We start from the raw sequence: 21,666 nt of genomic DNA, 5'->3' as shown, positions 1-21,666 counted from the left end.
CCCACTCCTGACAGTAAACTAGCCAGGAAAAATAAATAACTAAAGTAGTATCAATGAGACATAGGACCTGTGCCATATGGTCATAACATAGTCTTAGAAACCAAGGAAGGCTTCCTATGAAAAAAGATTAGCCAACAGTACAGCAACATTTGAGAGATAACACGACATACTCGAGGAACTGCAAAAACTATAGTATACCTGACATACAGAGACAAGGGAGGAGGCTCAGAGATCATGGAAGTCAACTTTAAGGAACTGAACCTTATCTCAAAAAGTAAGTCTCTGAAGGAGACTTATTTGAAGAGCATAAGTATACCTTTACAGAAGTCTCTATCAGCCTACTTCCCCCACTGCTGTAAAGGCGATTGAGAAGGGGAAGGTGTGAGGAAATAACAAAAAGCGAGAGACTGAACAGTGCTTCAGAGACTTTAGAGTATACTCAGACATCTTAGGTTAAAGCTACAATGCTTGGAACACGGGTGCTCAATCATATGCCTCAATATGTACTACATGCAAAAAGGAATTATGGAGATGAAGAAGAATCAAGAGCTCAAACAAACTTACATTACTGTCTTAACTGAGAAATCTTATCAAGAACTGTATTTTCGTAAAATTAAAGATACAGCTCTTACTGTTTTTTGTCTATTATTTTTAAACAATATTGGTTGGTAATTTTTGTTTTTAACTCAGTTCAATTTAAAAGACACTATTCACCTTGTTATACATATATCTAAGCATGAAGTCCAGTAGAAATGATTTCCCTTTACGAAAAGCTCCTGCCACGGATACCACTACTATGTTAAGATCTCGTATGTGCTCCTGTAGCAATATCTGCTCCAAAGCTTCTTCATCAAGCTCAAAGTTATGGTCATCTTCATGAGCAAGAACAATCTGTACTGGACATGGTTTCTTCATAACCTCATCAGAGTTTACTAGGTCATCATCTTCATAATTCTCACCTAGAGTTAAAAAAGAGAGAAAACAGGTTACCTTAATTCCTGCATTCTAAACTTTTCCTAAAGGATCACAACTAAAGCAAAATTTCAAATAACTTCTCCTCCATTATAGGTCATTTGGAAATAGTTACAAAAAGTGATGCTCAAACACACACTGGATTTCTCACTCCCTCTATAATAGGACCAAGAATACCAGTCAGTTTCCTACTATATATAGAGTTAAGCAGGAATACTAAGTAAGACCTCTATCTCAATCAGGTCTTAACAGCTAAATGTGAGCAGCAGCTGTTCTTGAACACTGTATTATTCTGTAAACAACTTTTGCTACTGTATGCACACAGAAACTAGATATAGTGAGTGGAAAATCAATTTCACCTAATAATTCAGATTCCAATTTCCCTATAGGCATCACCTGGAAATTACTCCAAGTTACAAAGATTAAAATATACATATAAATTGTAAACATTATTTTCCATTCTGAAACTTAAAGGGTTAAGGTCCTAAGAAATTTCCAAAAATGACACGATAAAGCTAATGGTTTCCTAACTTAATAAGAGTTACCTAAAAGTATAGCATTCCTTATTAAAACAAAGCACAGGATTAATGTTTTAGTGGAAGACATAAGAAGAACAGTCAATGAGGTGCAGAGTTTCATCTGTCTCTAGGGCCCTTTTTCACCAAACACCACAGACACCCCTTCAAAATTATACAGCTCTTGAAAAACAGCTATACAAACTCTTTTGTTCACTCAGCACACGAAAAGAAGTTAACCTTTGCAGAAGAACTTTACTGAATAGTGATGAAGAAATAACTATAGAATATGTAACAGGAGAGAGAGTTTTTTAAAGTTTAGGTTTCTGTTTTGTTTTCTGTTTTTTGTTTGTTTTTAAACCCACATAATAGCTAGTTTCAGAGACTATGTACCTTGTCTGCCTTTCTTCCCTATCAATTGCTTGATCCCACTAGCAACACTCCTGGGGACCTTATCCTCTCCCACATCAACATTTTTAAGAGACTCTCCCCTTGAGATTGTCTACTAAGTGCCAGTTTCCAATCTAAGGAGACATACAGTATCTACTGTGTTCGATGCAATGACAGCCCCTCCTCACCGAGGAGACAGCCAGTCCACTGAGGAGTGGCACATTATTAGTGCACCAATACCTTATCCACACAAACACTATTCTCAGCGCAAAGATTATATACTTACATTAATGAATTTTTAATTTCTTTACAGAAAGAAACATCTAGCTTATTTGATTTGCAAAGACTATTAGAGCCTTTACCTTCACATCACAAGGCACATTTAACTGTACAAAGCAAAATCAACACTATTTCAAAAGGTGCTGCAAACAGTAACAATATAATGTAATATAAAGAGCAGTCAATTTCAAAGGAGAATTTTTGAAAGTAAAAGCAATCAGTATGTAATTAAAAAGGATATTATCACTGCTTGTTTCAGTGCTATACAGATATAGCCGGGTATGCTATTTGAATGCACAAAAAGTAAACCTTCCAGGACAAGTACAACATAGTTAAATTCCAATTTAATATATTACCAAACAGTATGCAAATTGTGTGATTAAAACCTTCCAAGCCTAATTAGTGGTTAAGAATGAACCAGGAGGGACTTCCCTGGTGGCACAGTGGTTGAGAATCCGCCTGCCAGTGCAGGGGACATGGGTTTGATCCCTGGTCCGGGAAAATCCCGCCTGTGCTCTAGAGCCCATGAGCCACAACTACTGAGCCCACGTGTCACAACTACTGAAGCCCGCAGGCCTAGAGCCCGTGCTCCGCAACAAGAGTAGCCACCACAATGAGAAGCCTGCGCACCGCAACGAAGAGCAGCCCCCGCTCGCCGCAACCAGAGAAAAGCCCACGTGCAACAATGAGACCCAACGCTGCCAGAAGCAATAAATAAATAAAATAAATAAATTTAAAAAAACAAGAGAATGAACCAAGAAGCAAAACTGCCTAGATGCGTGTCATTTAACTTCTCTATGCCTGCTTCCTCATCTGTAACATGGGGATAATAATGGCATCTACCACATTAAGTTGTCATCAGGATTAAATGATTTGAAATACGCTTGATACATCGTAAGCATTACAGGTGCTTGTCATTAGGGTAACAGTAATTTTAAAATAATCAATCCTATAGAAAAGCTTTTATTTACGCCTTAAAATGCTAAAACTCTACAGTGACTTTCAATTGACCAGTGTAGCTGTGTAACAACATCACCATCTACCCATTTGCAGGCACAAACCTGAGGGCTGTCCATGATACATCCCTCTTTTTCCTTTCCCCTAAATTTAACCAATAACGAAGGTCTTAAATTTGTCTTCATTCAAAATCTACTGATACCATCCCTATTCTCATCACCACCATCTTATCTCACTTAAAGTGGTATCGAACTGGTCTCCCTTCTTGCCCCCTCCTCCAAACCAATCCTCACAGAGTAGCAACTGAATAATACGGTTAAATGTAAATGTGATTGGGCTTCCCTGGTGGCGCAGTGGTTGAGAATCTGCCTGCTAATGCAGGGGACACGGGTTCCAGCCCTGGTCTGGGAAGATCCCACATGCCGTGGAGCAAGTAGGCCCATGCACCACAACTACTGAGCCTGCGCATCTGGAGCCTGTGCTCCGCAACAAGAGAGGCCGCGATAGTGAAGAGGCCCGCGCACCGCGATGAAGAGCGGCCTCCGCTTGACGCAACTAGAGGAAGCCCTCGCACAGAAACGAAGACTCAACATAGCCAAAACTTTTAAAAATATATATATATATATATAAATGTAAATGTGATTAAGTTACTCTCCTTAAAATCACTGATACAGAGCATTAACAACTAAAATCCTACACGTGCCTCATAAAATCCTGTACTCACTGCCAAATCTCTCCTGCCCCATTTGGTGCTATTTTCCCCTGTGTAAACTACAAATAGACAAACTAACCTTTTTTCAGATCCTTATGCTATTAAGCTCTTTCTAGACTCTTATTTCACCCATGATATTCCTCTGCCTGGAATACTCTTTCCCATGTTGTTACCCTAATTAATTCCTTAAGTTTCAGTTTAAATGTCATTTTCTCAGGAATATCTTCCCCCAAGGTTCCTAACCAAATTTAGTCCTCCTACACTCTCCCAATCTTAACCCACCCATCATTTGACTATTTACGTAAGTACTTATTTATTACATGTCTCCCCTCCTAGATTGCCAATCCTCTGCTTAAAACCCTCAATTAGTTCCCCACCATAACCAGAAAATAGAGGGAAAAAAATCTTCTAAACCCCTTACCATAGCCTCCACAGTTCTGTGACCTGGCCCCTGCAATCCGGCCCCCTTGCTATTCCGTGAACAGGCCAAACCTGTTTCCCACCCCAGAATCTTTGTCCTGTGTTCTCCCCCGTCTGGAACGCTCTGTCCCTAGAAATTTACGTGGCTTGCTTCTCCATCATCTAGGTCTCAGTGCGAATGTTATCTTCTCCGTGTGGCTTTCCTCAACCACTCAGTCTAAATTACAGACCCCTCTCCATCACTTTAACAAAACAGGGTTTTTTCCACAGCCCTTTTCAGTATTTAAAATAACTTTTTTCATTTGTTTACATGTGTGCCTTATATCTCCCCCTCCATAGAAAACATGTGCCACAAAAATAAGGATCCCAATCACCCTACTGACCACTCTCTTAGAACACGCTTGGCACCTAGCAGGTGCTTAATAAATATTTCTTGAATGAATGAAATTTACATATTTTACTCAGGAGTTTTACACATGTCCCTACCTATTTTATAAGCAAATTTGACAATCACATAATTAGTTTGGGGAAATACTTCTAGCAACTCAAGAGTAGTATATTTATCACAAAATTACAATTAAAAGTATGAAGTTCTACCAAGTAACACATTTTAATTAAAAAGAACTCAAAATTAATAAGTGCTAAAGTATCATAATGACCAAATTTGGAGATTGCTGATTTTGTTAAAACCAACAAGTAGTCTTATTCTTAATGTAAAGAAAGCATTAGTTGGTTTCTTAAAAATAAAAATAAAAACAAACCATTTGGCAGGAAATCTTTGTTACCTTAAAATTTCACCTAAATTAATTGACTACAGTGGCCAGTTTTCTTTTATTAGCACGAATAAAGATAGATATTGCAGATATACAGGCAGCATATTTGTCACTATTTCTAGTCAACAGACCTCTAAAGGGAAGTGTAGCGAATATGTTTCACAGGTATCATGGAGTACAATGACATGATTCAGCTACATTTACTCCCCCATCATAATTCCTCTACTAAATTTGGACTAACTCCAGATAAAGTACTTCATTCTTCAAACACTGATATAGGCCACCATATAAAAGAGAATTATATACAAATTTCTTTAGAATACCTATAAATATTAATACTCTGTGTTCACCTACAATTAGAAGTCTTCTTAAATTTAGCATTACTTAAGATTTTAAACTGAAGTTAAAATCTATGTAGAGACTAGTGATTTTATCTCCACTCTTTAATGCCAAGAGATTGCTGGGAAAAGATTTCAGCCCTCCAATAGATTTTCCTAATTCACTGTTCCAAGTCAGTTCTCCCCGACGTAGATCTTTCAGGGTCAAAGCTGAAAGACACCTACAGACAATCAACTGTTTCTCAAATATTTCTCCATACCTTAACACTAAGCATACCTAACCTATTTACCACAAGGCCTACAAAAAGACACTGTCTTAGTAAAAAAGTGGGGAAAGAGAGATGACTAGGTGGAACACAAGAGGATTTTTAGGGCCATGAAACTATTCTCTATGAAGCTAATGGTAGAGCTACATCATCATACATCTGTCAAAACCCATAGAATATACAACCCCCAAAGTGAACCCTAATGTAAACTACGGACTTTGGGTGATAATCATGTGTCAATGAAAGTTCACTGATTGTGACAAGTGTACCACTCTGGTGAGGGACGCTGATAGGGCGAGAGGCTGCAGGTGTGTGAGGACCGGGGGTGGGGGGTCAGGGGTTGGGGGGTGCGCATGCCTGTGGCCAGACTCTATTTTGTGCTCAATTTTGCTGTGAACCTAAAACTGCTCTAAAAAATAAAAGTCTATTAAAATAAAAAGACACCTGTCTTTTTTTATTGCTATTTAATCATACTTTACCTTAAATTTGCCAAATTCATACATTCAGCACATATTCCAACAGGAAAATTTACACTTCAGGACTGACCTAGGTACATTTGCAAACTTCAATCTTAATCGTAAACTACGACAATAAAAAGGTGCTACAAATCTGCATTACAATGTTCCTAACATTAGATTACATCAACCCAAAACTAAACTTGTAGAAAGAGAAACAAGTAAAAAGTATTTCATTTTTCAAAAGCAGTGAAAGTATATTTTAAGTTATTATTCACATTCCAAATAAAAACTTGTAACAAATTTTTATGGAGAGTAGCCTGGACTCAGTGCACTCAGTCTATCTATAAAAATTAGCTATTCAACAAAAGCAAAGTGATATTTTGATGTCTGGTACTTGGACCTCAACATTTATACTCCATAACAAAATGAAAATAGTATCTAAGTATTCAAAAGTTTAATCCAGCACATATATTTTTTTTTAATTTATTTATTTTTATTTATTTATGGCTGTGCTGGGTCTTCGTTTCTGTGTGAGGGCTTTCTCTAGTTGTGGCAAGCGGGGGCCACTCTTCATCGCGGGGCGCGGGCCTCTCACCATCGCGGCCTCTCTTGTTGCGGAGCACAGGCTCCAGACGCGCAGGCTCAGTAATCATAGCTCACGGGCATAGTTGCTCCGCGGCATGTGGGATCTTCCCAGACCAGGGCTCGAGCCCGTGTCCCCTGCATTGGGAGGCGGATTCTTAACCACTGCGCCACCAGGGAAGCCCCCAGCACATATTTTAAAAAGCCTTAAAAAGGTTATACCATGGTAAACCTATTTGTAGATATTTATTATAAGAAACAAAGATGCTAACACAGATATATAAGTTGGTTTATCAGTGTTATTTATGGTAGTGAAAATTAACGTTAAATGTTTTTTTTAATATTTATTTATTTATTTATTTATTTATTTATTTGGCTGCGCCGGGTCTCAGTTGTGGCATGTGGGATCTTCATTGCAGCATGTGGTATCTTTTTTTTTTAGCTGTAGCATGCAGGATCTAGTTCCCTGACCAGGGATAGAACCCAGGCCCCCTGCATTGGGAGTGCGGAGTCTTAATCACTGGACCACCTGGGAAGTCCCTAATGTTAAACGTCTTAAAACTGGAAATTGGCCTATTTTTTTTTTTAATAAATGTATTTATTTTTGGCTGCATTGGGTCTTCGTTGCTGTGCCTGAGCTTTCTTTAGTTGCAGCAAGTGGGGGCTACTCTTCGTTGTGGCACATGGGCCTCTCACTGCGGTGGCTTCTCGTTGCAGAGCATGGGCTCTAGGTGCGCGGGTTTCAGTAGTTGTGGTCCATGGGCTCAGTAGTTGTGACACTCGGGCTCTAGAGCGCAGGCTCCGTAGTTGTGGCGCACGGGCTTAGTTGCTCCGCGGCATGAGGGATCTTCCCGGAGCAAGGCTCAAACCCGTATCCCCTGCATTAGCAGGCGGATTCTTAACCACTGCACCACCAGGGAAGTCCCGGCCTAATATCTTAACTACATGTTGACATATTATGCAGCTTTAAACCACATACACACATTTTAAAAAAATCAAAGATAGTCTTCAAATCAGTATAAAATAAGTGGGGAAAAGGCAAATCACAAAGTAGTACAAATCTTCCCCAATTCTGTTTTGCCTTGTTTTTAAAAACACAGGTACACTTACTTGGGAGTTGCGGGGGAGAGAAAAACAACATTTGAGGCTTCTTCTTCCAGTCATTAGAGTAACTGCTACCAGCCTGGCCCTCTGCCACAAACTATAAATCTAAACAAAATATAAGAGGCACCTTTTTTCAAGCACTGGACAACAGGCAGAAGAGAGTAATCCTCGAGAAAAGGTCACACACACACACCCCTCCCATCCACTGCCACACTCTGCTAAGAACAATTTCCTAAACACAGCGTGGGGAACCAAAGCACAAGCAAAGATCTGAGTTCAGGACTACTAAAAGCAGTTGGAAGCTGTGCAGCAGGACGGAGAAAAAGGAACTATGCAGAGGTAGAGCCCAGAAGTCCTTGGCCAAGGGTGATAAGCTTCACAGCTGCAGGGGAACACACTATGCAAGGCTTACCAAAAAGCAGCAACTACAGGGTTGTAAGAAGAACAGAGATACCAGAAGTCAAACAGTACTGGGACACTGGCATTTTGGCCCAGCCATGATGAACAGATGAACACTTCAGGCATCAAGCTGAAACACCAGAAAGGCCACATCTTCGAATCAAAGACCCTGTTCTAGAGTAAGGCCTACTGAAGATACACCCAAACAAAGCCTAATACTAAGACTTGAAAAGAGGGGAGACAGTTTGGAGATTTAGTCACCCTCAAGTTAGGAGGATTGCCTCTAAGTTTTCCACAGATCTACACTAAAAAGTATAAAGCCAAGCCTCCAAAAGCTCAAGAGCAATTAGTAACTGAACTGCAAGTAACAACAAAAACTAGATAACAGAATCCAGAATCTCCACAATGTGTAACGTAAAGTATATGAATCAAGAAATTATTAGAAATGCAAAGAAAGAAGAAAATGTGGCCCACAGTCAAGAAAAAAAAGCAGTTGATAGAAAGCAATCCTGGGACTTCCCTGGTGGTGCAGTCATTAAGAATCCGCCTGCCAACGCAGGGGACAAGGGTTCAATCCCTGATCTGGGAAGATCCCACATGCTGCGGAGCAACTAAGCCCGTGCACCACAACTACTGAGCCTGAGCTCTAGAGCCCGCGAGCCACAACTACTGAGCCCGAGCTCTAGAGCCCGTGAGCCACAACTACTGAGCCCGCGTGCCTAGAGCTCGTGCTCCACAACAAGAGAAGCCACCTCAGTGAGAAGCCCGCGCACTGCAACAAAGAGTTGCCCCCACTCACCGCAACTAGAGAAAAGCCCGAGCACAGCAACAAAGACACAACACAGCCATAAATAAATATATAAATAGATAGATAGATACATAAATAAATAAATGCAATCCTGCAATGGCCCAGATGTTCAACTTAGCAGATAAAAGCTTTTAAGAAGACATTGTAAATATGTTCAAGGATTTAAAGGAAAATAAGTTCTTAATAAGTGAATACTTAGGGAGTCTCAGCCAATAAATAGGCTATTAAAAAACAAATGAATATTCTAGAACTGATAAGTACAATAATTAAAATGAAATATTCACTGAATAGACTTAACAGCACATTGCAAACAGCAGAACAAAGGGTCAGTGAACTTGAAATCAGACCAAAGTTCTCTAATTCAAAGAAGAAAAAGAAAAAAGAATAACTAACGGAGTCTCAGGGACCTGTAGAGCTACATCCAATATGCAGTTAGAGTCCCAGAAGGAGAACAAAGAGAAAAAACATTGAAAAAATATTTGAAGATATAATAGTCAAAATGTTACTAAATTTGATGACAGAGACTTACAGATCCAAGAAGCTCAGCAAACCTCAAGTAGGGTAAACACAAAGAAAACCACATCAGTCAGACTGCTAAAAACCAAAGGGAAAGGGAAAATTTTTAAAGAAGTGGTGTGGTGGGGACTTCCCTGGTGGCGCAGTGGTTAAGAATCCGCCTGCCAATGCGGAGACATGGGTTCGAGCCCTGGTCTGGGAAGATCCCACATGCCGCGGAGCAACTAAGCCCGTGCACAACTACTGACGCTGCACTCTAGAGCCCGCGAGCCACAACTACTGAGCCCACGTGCTGCAACTACTGAAGCCCGCGCACCTAGAGCCCGTGCTCCGCAACAAGAGAAGCCACCGCAATGAGAAGCCTGCACACCACAACGAAGAGTAGCCCCCACTCGCTGCAACTAGAGAAAGCTCAGGCGCAGCAACAAAGATCCAATGCAGCCAAAAATAAATAAATAAATTTATAAAATAAAAAAAAAAGAGTGGTGTGGTGGAGGGAATAATTCAAATGACTGCTTCTCATCAGAAGCAATGGAAGCCAGAAAACAATAAAACGATATCCTTAGAGTGCTTAAAGAAAAAAAAGAATGTCAACTCAGACTTGTATATTCAGTGAAAGTATTATTGAAAAATAAAAGCAAATAAAGAAAATGAGCAAAAGAGCTAAGCGAATTTGTCACCAGCAGATGTGCACTACATGAGATGCTAAATGATTCTTCAGGCTCAAAAGAAATGATACCAAATGGAAAGCCTCTTCATTCCCTCCTATAGTATCCAAAGTAGTAAATAAATGGGTACAAAAATAAAAGACTGGTTGTTTCCCCCAAGTAATTTCCTTAAGCGATAACTGATCATTTAGAAGAAAAATAATAGACTGTAAGGTGGGGTTTTTAAAAATTAAGACAAATGTTGTAGGGACAAATAATTAAATTCATTCTAAGGTTATTATGATTTTGAAGTGGAAACTGGTAAAAACACTGATTCTAAATGGACTTTGATACATTAAAGATGCATATTGTTAGCTATAGAGCAATGACTAAAAAAATAAAGAGGTATAGCTAAATAAGCCAGTGAGGAACCAAAATGAATTATTAAAAAATATCCAATTAACCCAAAGAAAAAACAAGACAAAATGAACAAATGGAAAAGAAATAGGAAGATGGCAAACTTAAACCCAACTAAATCAATGACTAAATTAAATGTAAATACACTAAACATTCAAAAAAGACAGAGATTGTCAGACTGGATAATAAAAGCAAAACAATATACCGTGTATAGTAGGGGCACTTTTAATATAAAGAGACAGAGATAGGTTGAAAGTAAAAGGTAGGAAAAAAGATACACATGCAAATAACCATAGGAAAAATGGTGCTGCTATATGAATGTCAAAGTAGACTTCAAGAGTAAAAGTATTTTTAGATATAAAATGGGTCAACATCAGAAAAACATAAAAACCCTAAATAAGAGATTTAAAATACATGAAGCAAAAATTTAGACAATTAAAGAGAAAAATAGACAAATGCATAATCATACTTGGAGATATTAACAACCCTCTCTAAATAACTGCTATAAGGAGACAAAAAATTACCACTAAGACTATAGAACATGGGGACAGACACCAAAAACAACGGGAACTACGAACCTGCAGCCTGTACTGAGCCAAACACTGTAAGTTAAGCAAAATGAGAAGACAGAAAAACACACAGCAGATGAAGGAGCAAGGTAAAAACCCACCAGACCTAATAAATGAAGAGGAAATAGGCAGTCTGCCTGAAAAAGAATTCAGAATAATGATAGTAAAGATGATCCAAAATCTTGGAAATAGAGAAAATACAAGAAACGTTTAACAAGGACCTAGAAGAACTAAGGAGCAAACAAACAATGATGAACACCACAATAAATGAAATTAAAAATTCTCTAGAAGGGATCAATAGCAGAATAACTGAGGCAGAAGAACGGATAAGTGACCTGGAAGATAAAATAGTGGAAATAACTACTGCAGAGCAGAATAAAGAAAAAAGAATGAAAAGAACTGAGGACAGTCTCAGAGACCTCTGGGACATTAAACGCACCAACATTCGAATTATAGGGGTCCCAGAAGAAGAAGAGAAAAACAAAGGGACTGAGAAAATATTTGAAGAGATTATAGTTGAAAACTTCCCTAATATGGGAAAGGAAATAGTTAATCAAGTCCAGGAAGCACAGAGAGTCCCATACAGGATAAATCCAAGGAGAAACATGCCAAGACACATACTAATCAAACTATCAAAAATTAAATTCAAAGAAAACATATTAAAAGCAGCAAGGGAAAAACAACAAATAACACACAAGGGAATCCCCATAAGGTTAACAGCTGATCTTTCGGCAGAAACTCTGCAAGCCAGAAAGGAGTGGCAGGACATATTTAAAGTGATGAAGGAGAAAAACCTACAACCAAGATTACTCTACCCAGCAAGGATCTCATTCAGATTTGATGGAGAAATTAAAACCTTTACAGACAAACAAAAGCTGAGAGAGTTCAGCACCACCAAACCAGCCTTACAACAAATGCTAAAGTAACTTCTCTAGGCAGGAAACACAAGAGAAGGAAAAGACCTACAATAACAAACCCAAAACAATTAAGAAAATGGGAATAGGAACATACATATCAATAATTACCTTAAATGTAAATGGATTAAATGCTCCCACCAAAAGACACAGACTCGCTGAATGGATACAAAAACAAGACCCGTATATATGCTGTCTACAAGAGACCCATTTCAGACCTAGGGACACATACAGACTGAAAGTGAGGGGATGGAAAAAGATACTCCATGCAAATGGAAATCAAAAGAAAGCTGGAGTAGCAATTCTCATATCAGACAAAATAGACTTTAAAATGAAGACTATTACAAGAGACAAAGAAGGACACTACATAACGATCAAGGGATCGATCCAAGAAGAAGATATAACAATTGTAAATATTTATGCACCCAACATAGGAGCACCTCAATACATAATGCAAATACTAACAGCCATAAAAGGAGAAATCGACAGTAACACAGTCATAGTAGGGGACTTTTAACACCCCACTTTCACCAATGGACAGATCATCCAAAATGAAAATAAATAAGGAAACACAAGCTTTAAATGATACGTTAAACAAGATGGACTTAATTGATATTTATAGGACATTCCATCCAAAAACAACAGAATACACATTCTTCTCAAGTGCTCATGGAACATTCTCCAGGATAGATCATATCTTGGGTCACAAATCAAGCCTTGGTAAATTTAAGAAAATTGAAATCGTATCAACTATCTTTTCCAACCACAATGCTATGAGACTAGATATCAATTACAGGAAAAGATCTGTAAAAAATACAAACACATGAAGGCTAAACAATACACTACTTAATAACCAAGTGATCGCTGAAGAAATCAGAGGAAATCAAAAAATACCTAGAAACAAATGACAATGGAGACATGACGACCCAAAACCTATGGGATGCAGCAAAAGCAGTTCTAAGAGGGAAGTTTATAGCAATACAATCCTACCTTAAGAAACAGGAAACATCTCAAATAAACAACCTAACCTTGCACCTAAAGCAATTAGAGAAAGAAGAACAAAAAAACCCCAAAGTTAGCAGAAGGAAAGAAATCATAAAGATCAGATCAGAAATAAATGAAAAAGAAATGAAGGAAACGATAGCAAAGATCAACAAAACTAAAAGCTGGTTCTTTGAGAAGATAAGCAAAATTGATAAACCATTAGCCAGACTCAACAAGAAAAAAATGGAGAAGACTCAAATCAACAGAATTAGAAATGAAAAAGGAGAAGTAACAACTCACACTGCAGAAATACAGAGGATCATGAGAGATTACTACAAGCAACTCTATGCCAATAAAATGGACAACCTGGAAGAAATGGACAAATTCTTAGAAATGCACAACCTGCCGAGACTGAACCAGGACGAAATAGAAAATATGAACAATCACAAGCACTGAAATTGAAACTGTGATTAAAAATCTTCCAACAAACAAAAGCCCAGGACCAGATGGCTTCACAGGCGAATTCTATCAAACATTTAGAGAAGAGCCAACACCTATCCTTCTCAAACTCTTCCAAAATATAGCAGAGGGAGGAACACTCCCAAACTCATTCTACGAGGCCACCATCACCCTGATACCAAAACCAGACAAAGATGTCACAAACAAAGAAAACTACAGGCCAATATCACTGATGAACATAAATGCAAAAATCCTCAACAAAATACTAGCAAACAGAATCCAACAGCACATTAAAAGGATCATACACCATGATCAAGTGGGGTTTATTCCAGGAATGCAAGGATTCTTCAATATATGCAAATCAATCAATATGATACACCATATTAACAAACTGAAGGAGAAAAACCATATGATCATCTCAATCGATGCAGAGAAAGCTTTTGACAAAATTCAACACCCATTTATGATAAAAACCCTGCAGAAAGTAGGCATAGAGGGAACTTTCCTCAACATAATACAGGCCATATATGACAAACCCACAGCCAACATCATCCTCAATGGTGAAAAACTGAAACCATTTCCACTAAGATCAGGAACAAGACAAGGTTGCTCACTCTCACCACTATTATTCAACATAGTTTTGGAAGTTTTAGCCACAGCAATCAAAGAAGAAAAAGAAATAAAAGGAATACAAATTGGAAATGAAGAAGTAAAGCTGTCACTGTTTACAGATGACACTATACATAGAGAATCCTAAAGATGCTACCAGAAAACTACTAGAGCTAATCAATGAATTTGGTAAAGTAGCAGGATACAAAATTAATGCACAGAAATCTCTGGCATTCCTATACACTAATGATGAAAAATCTGAAAGTGAAATTAAGAAAACACTCCCATTTACCATTGCAACAAAAAGAATAAAATATCTAGGAATAAACCCACCTAAGGAGACAAAAGACCTGTATGCAAAAGATTATAAGACACTGATGAAAGAAATTAAAGATGATACAAATAGATGGAGAGATATACCATGTTCTTGGATTGGAAGAATCAACATTGTGAAAATGACTCTACTACCCAAAGCAATCTACAGATTTAATGCAATCCCTATCAAACTACCACTGGCATTTTTCACAGAACTAGAACAAAAAATTTCACAGTTTGTCTGGAAACACAAAAGACCCCGAATAGCCAAAGCAATCTTGAGAACGAAAAATGGAGGTGGAGGAATCAGGCTCCCAGACTTCAGACTATACTACAAAGCTACAGTAATCAAGACAATATGGTACTGGCACAAAAACAGAAATATAGATCAATGGAACAGGATAGAAAGCCCAGAGATAAACCGACGCACATATGGTCACCTTAACTTTGATAAAGGAGGCAAGAATATACAGTGGAGAAAAGACAGCCTCTTCAATAAGTGGTGCTGGGAAAACTGGACAGGTACATGTAAAAGTATGAAATTAGAACACTCCCTAACACCATACACAAAAATAAACTCAAAATGGATTAAAGACCTAAATGTAAGGCCAGACACTAACTCTTAGAGGAAAACATAGGCAGAACACTCTATGACATAAATCACAGCAAGATCCTTTTTGACCCACCTCCTAGAGAAATGGAAATAAAAACAAAAATAAACAAATGGGACCTACTGAAACTTAAAAGCTTTTGCACAGCAAAGGAAACCATAAACAAGACCAAAAGACAACCCTCAGAATGGGAGAAAATATTTGCAAATGAAGCAACTGACAAATGATTAATCTCCAAAATTTACAAGCAGCTCATGCAGCTCAATATCAAAAAAACAAACAACCTAGTCCAAAAATGGGCAGAAGACCTAAATAGACATTTCTCCAAAGAAGATATACAGATGGCCAAGAAACATATGAAAGAATGCTCAACATCATTAATCATTAGAGAAATGCAAGTCAAAACTACAATGAGATATCAACTCACACCGGTCAGAATGGCCATCAGCAAAAAATCTACAAACAATAAATGCTGGAGAGGGTGTGGAGAAAAGGGAACCCTCTTGCACTGTTGGTGGGAATGTAAATTGATACAGCCACTATGGAGAACAGTATGGAGGTTCCTTAAAAACCTAAAAATATGGCTTCCCTGGTGGCGCAGTGGTTGAGAATCTGCCTGCTAATGCAGGGGACACGGGTTCGAGCCCTGGTCTGGGAAGATCCCACATGCCACGGAGCAACTAGGCCCATGAGCCACAACTACTGAGCCTGCGTGTCTGGAGCCTGTGCTCCCCAACAAGGAAGGCCGCGATAGTGAGAGGCCCGCACACCGCGATGAAGAAGTGGCCCCCGCTTGCCGCAACTAGAGAAAGCCCTAGCACAGAAACGAAGACCCAACATAGCAATCAATCAATCAATAAATAAATCTTTAAAAAAGTAACATTTAAAAAAAAAAAAACAACTAAAAATAGAACTACCATATGACCCAGCAATCCCACTACTGGGCATATATACCCTGAGAAAACCATAATTCAAAAAGAGTCATGTACCAAAATGTTCATTGCAGCTCTATTTACAATAACCAGGACATGGAAGCAACCTAAGTGTCCATCAACAGATGAATGGATAAAGAAGATGTGGCACATATATACAATGGAATATTACTCAGCCATAAAAAGAAACGAAATTGAGTTATTTGTAGTGAGGTGGAGGGACCTAGAGTCTGTCATACAGAGTGAACTAAGTCAGAAAGAGAAAAACAAACAAATACCATATGCTAACACATATATATGGAATCTAAGAAAAATAAAAAGGTCATGAAGAACCTAGTGGCAAGATGGGAATAAAGACACAGACCTACTAGAGAATGGACTTGAGGATATGGGGAGGGGGAAGGGTAAGCTGTGACAAAGTGAGAGAGTGGCATGGACATATATACACTACCAAACGTAAAATAGCTAGCTAGTGGGAAGCAGCCGCATAGCACAGGGAGATCAGCTCAGTGCTTTGTGACCACCTAGAGGGGTGGGACAGGGAGGGTGGGAGGGAGGGAGACGCAAGAGGGAAGAGATATGGGAACATATGTATATGTATAACTGATTCACTTTGTTATAAAGCAGAAACTAACACACCATTGTAAAGCAATTATACTCAAATAAAGTTGCTAAAAAAAAAAAAGACTATAGAACAGATAGCCCTGTCCACATGGTAGATGAGCCACATGTAATTTTTAGTTTTCTTTAGTCACATTAAAAAGTAAAAAGAAGAAAACAATTTTAATATTACTTTATTTATTAACCCAATATACCCAACATACTCTCATTTGGACTCAAAATCAATATTTTAACATTAAGATATTTACATTTTTCTTTCATACTGTCTTTGAAATCTACTGTGTATTTACACTTACAGCACCTTTCAATTCAGACACTAAATGCTTATCAAAAACACATGATCACTTAGATTTCATAAAATTTACAACTGAAGAGGTAGATTCACATACACAAGTTGTTCCAAACACACTTAAAGTTTTCCAATAACTGAATCAAACACCTAAAAATCATTTTCCATTGATATGTACATCCATACTGACAAAATTACTTGTTTTTAAAATACAAACTAAAATTAAATTTAAAATTCATTTCTTAATCACAGTACCCATTTTGCTTTTTTTTTCCCCTTTAAATTTATTTATTAATTTATTTATTTTTGGCTGCATTGGGTCTTCGTTGCTGCGCACGGGCTTGTTGTGGCGAGCGGGAGCTACTCTTCATTGTGGTGCGCGGGTTTCTCACTGCGGTGGCTTCCCTTGCTGTGGAGCACGGGCTCTAGGCACACCGGCTTCAGTAGTTATGGCGCACGGGCTTAGCTGCTCCGCGTCATGTGGGATCTTCCTGGACCAGGGATCGAACCTGTGTCCCCTGCATTGGCAGATGGATTCTTAACCACTGCGCCACCAGGGAAGTCCCCATTTTGCTTTAACATGCATATAATTGACCGAGGCTGACCATTTTTCCATGCATAATGTTTGTTTCCTCTTGTATGAACTGTCTATTCATAACCTAGGCAGCTTTAAGAAAACAAAGAGTGTAAATTACAACCCAGAAGTCCCTTTAATTCTATAGTAGCAAATTATTAAATGCTTAAACAGTGTATTTTGCAGACAGTTTTCAAAAAAAATGATGTGCTGCTTGCGTATTTTAGAGTACAGTGGGGTACCTTGTATACAATACATAATTAATGTTGGCAACTAATCAAAAAGGTTTATAGTTCCTATATATTTGCTTACATAATATATCTATGATTTACTTCTTACAGAATGCTCAGTCAGGAACATTTTGCTTCAGTTTAACATTATAAAGCAAATTGTGTTTTTCCCATAGGAATAATGTGGTTCCCTCAACTGAAGGGGGTAAAAAGCTGGAACTGCCTATAAACACACAACAGATAGCAAAACTGGTTAAAGCCCCATCGCTGCCTCTCTTATAAGCACAAACAGGCAAAGCCTCAAATTGAAATGGCTTTACTTTCAATAACCCTACCCTGTTTTCATGACCTTTATTACAATTAAGATTCCCACAATAAAGGTCAAAATTCAAATTTATAACTATAAACACTATGACCAACTCGAAATTAAGGATCATTGGCTAATGAGCTGACGTTAATAATCCAGCAAAAAAATCTGGAGTCAGTGCTTAGCACAAAAAAATGTACTCTGCTCTCTACTTTTTTTATATTTTCTTCAAATTTTGGAACTTTTTTCCTTTAACTATGACCTCAAAAAAAAAAAGTGTATCATCAAAAGTCAAAAAAAATTTTAAGTAAAAAAATTATCACTCTAGAAATAAAGCATGGCATTTTAAATCTACAGAAGTGAGGAATAAAGAGTACGAGTTATATTCCAGGTTCAAACTATCATGTTCAACAAAGTACAGCTGTGAAAGACAAAAAATATAACTGAAGAAACATAGATCTCTAGGTCAATACAATTACCAGTCATTTTTGTTAAAAGGGACAGACTGATTAACAATGTGGGAAAACTTTGATAGAATGTATGTATCAGCAAATCCATAAAACTCTGAACCAAAGAGACCATTTTCTTAAAGGCACTATGTACAGTCTTCAAAATGCTTAAAAACTGGGTAAGTGAGCTATCAAAGGAATAGGTTTTTAGCTTCAAAGATGATTTGAGAGGTTTAGAAAGAAAATTGATCAGCACTGAAAATTCAGTGGGAACTGTTAAATGCCATTACAGATGGACTGAAGAATTTTCCAGTAATGTTACCTGGAAGTTAAGAAGGAATTCACTATTTGAAATCACTATCAACAAAACAAAGTTTTTCAGGAAGTGAATGCATAAGTAAAGCCAAGCAAGAGACAGCAATGCATAGTTTCAAGGCAAACTTGACCTAATTGTTAGAATCTCACTCAAAATAGTTCAGCAACAAAGCACTTTCAAAGTGGAAAAAGCAAGGAATCACTGAAGACAGCATTTGCTATTCAAAGTTTTAAAGCATCACCAAGCAAAATATGAACCAGATGATAATAACTTTGGATATATTTATAAGGTCTTTGGAATAATGCAGACCTCCTAAACTTGCTAAAGCAAATTCTACCAGGGAAAGAGGGTCTCCTGACTTGCATTTTTATCTTGCTCTTAAGAAAAGGCCCTCGGGAATTCCCTGGCGGTTCAGTGGTTAGGACTCTGAGCTTCCATTGCAGGGGGCACAGGTTCAACCTGGTCAGGGAACCAAGATCCCACAAGCCCTGTGGCACGGCCAAAAAAAAAAAAAAAAGTCAATCAATTAATTCAGCCAATCTAGTTCAAGAAAAAAAAAAGCCCTTAAAAGGTTGTGTTAGTATTAAGTATATAATCATTACTAAGTAATAATATATTTATATTTATGCTAGATATCTAATTTATGCTCTTAATAAATGCCTGAAATTTTCTTGTCCAATTTTCTTTTCATCTATTTTCAAGATCAAGCATGATATAGAACGAAACAGATTCCCTAAAACAAAACTCAATTAGAAACAATGCAAACTTACAGGAACTAATGATCTGACTTAACACTGTTTACCCAGGAACCAATTAAGTAGTAAGGTCTAAGGTCATGGATAAAGAGAATCCAGGTGGTCTTCACTGCCTAGAAATGGGGACTTCAAAAAGGCAACAATGCACAATGACTACTAAGACTACTGAGAGAAAAGCTGATGGGATAGATTATAATGGCTAGATTAACGCCTAACCTGAATCAGTCTTAACATTACAAAGAGACAATCAAAAGTTTTGTGGTTTCTGATTCAATGCATCAGGAAGCACAAGACACCGTCAAAGATGTATGTCTGAGGAAAAATTTTTTAAAACATGAAACTGATCAAGCCTCTAGATCTAACTATGGGAAAGGAAAGATAAGAGACACGTTCACCACCACCACCACCACAGAGATGGAGTCAGAAAACTCTAGAACATAGGAAATTCCACTGGACAAACAAACCTGGACAAATAAATTCCAAGAGCAAAGGGGGAAAAGTGGGGAAAAAAGGGGGGAAAGAGACTTAAGAGCCGTATCAACCAAATGCAGTATGTGGGCCTTGTTCAAGCAAATCAACTATAACAAATCTGAAACAATCAGGGAAACATGAAGTCTGGATATTTGGTATTAAGGAATTATTTTTCTAGCATGATAATAGTACCACAACTATGTTTTTTAAAAATCTTTAACCTTTTAAAGACACAAAACATTCATACAATCTGTTATTTGCTTCAAAATAGTCTGGTAGGGAGACTGGCTACGGAAAATAGATAAAACAAAGTGGCCATTATATTGATAATTGTTTAATTTGGGAGATGTATATACACAGGTTCCTTATGTTGTTCTCTTTACTTCTGTACATATTTGACAATTCCATAATAGTTAAGTTGTTTTTTTTTTTTAAGTGGTGAAGCTAACAAAGGCTTTATTAGGAAATGAAGTAGATCTAAGTACGAAAGATAGAGATATAGGCTACAGCTCTTAGAAGCGAGAAAAAGTCTCTCAAATATTCTAGAACACTACTTCTCAATCTTCTGCTTCCACAACATTTTAGTGATTGGGAGGGGCAGGAGGGTGGTGTGAAGGATCAAAACAAAATGTTTTCAAAATATACAAGGTAAAGTGACTATAAAATTCTGAACCTACCCCATCACTCCCCTCACCCCACTTCTCCAGAAATACAGTTCTAAACACATATCAATTCTTGCCTCCTAAAATCTGGAAGAAAAAACCCTATTCTAAGAAATGTATTACTAGTTGGCTAACTAAAAGAATATACTGGGAGAACTGAAAAGAATCAGGTTTAAAATCAAATGCATTAAACCCCTAAAAAGAAAACTTTAGGCCCAGATGGCTTCACTGGAAATGTGGTGAACTACCAACCATTTAAGAATGAAATTATACAAATTCTACACAGACTTTTACAGAAAAAAAAGGAAAGGAACATTTTCCAACTCATTTTATGAAGCCAATATAATTATGCCAATATCAAAACCAGACAAAGACATTACAAGAAAACAAAACTACCGACCAACATCCCTCATGAACAGACATAAAAACCCTTAATCAAAATCCAGTATTCAGAATACATAAAGAACTCTTACAACTCAATAAGAACAATTTTTAAATGGGCAAGAGACGCTTCAAAGAAGATATATGAATGATCAATAAGCACATGAAAATATACTCACACCATCAGATGCTAAGGAAATACAAATTAATACCACAATGATATACCACTACATACTCACTGAAATAGCTAAAATTTACAAGACTGACAAAAATAGAGTTGGTGGGAAACAACTAGCACTCATATATATTTCTGGTGAGAGTATAAAGCGATACAACCACTTTAAAAAACTTTCTGGCAATACATTATATAAAGTTAAGCACATACCATACAACCAGCAATCACGCTCCTAGGTACTTAAAAGAGAAATTAAACATATGACAACAAATAACTCAAACACAAATGTTTGTATATTGGAGAAGCGGACATTTTTTAACTCCTACAAGTGTTTTAAGTTTTAAGCATCAAGAGACTATGCATACACTCCCTAGAATGTCAAGAAATTTTAGGACATTCAAGTTCTACTACAGATGCTTGAAAATTAGCTTCAATAGAGCTGGAAGAACTGAGGCCTGGATATTGCCCCACACCGCCAAGGTGACCCAGC

The 21,666-nt window shown here is 37.7% G+C and overlaps 1 protein-coding gene across 4 annotated transcripts in view; it reads right to left on the bottom strand.

Moving 5' to 3' along the window:
* Window positions 1-21,666, bottom strand: part of ATL2 (atlastin GTPase 2) — a 68,828-nt gene that overhangs the window by 32,300 nt on the left and 14,862 nt on the right. For all 4 annotated transcript variants that reach the window (XM_036872825.1, XM_036872822.1, XM_036872823.1 and 1 more), the window contains exon 2: window positions 715-959. In XM_036872825.1, the coding sequence (XP_036728720.1) occupies window positions 715-959 (245 nt within the window). The remainder of the gene's footprint in view (window positions 1-714; window positions 960-21,666) is intronic.

The sequence above is a fragment of the Balaenoptera musculus genome, chromosome 13 (genome assembly GCF_009873245.2).
Source record: "Balaenoptera musculus isolate JJ_BM4_2016_0621 chromosome 13, mBalMus1.pri.v3, whole genome shotgun sequence".
In the NCBI taxonomy this organism is placed as follows: Eukaryota; Metazoa; Chordata; class Mammalia; order Artiodactyla; family Balaenopteridae; genus Balaenoptera; species Balaenoptera musculus.
The sequence above is the reverse complement of the archived record's forward strand: the minus strand, read 5'-3'. Positions and strand labels throughout refer to the sequence as shown.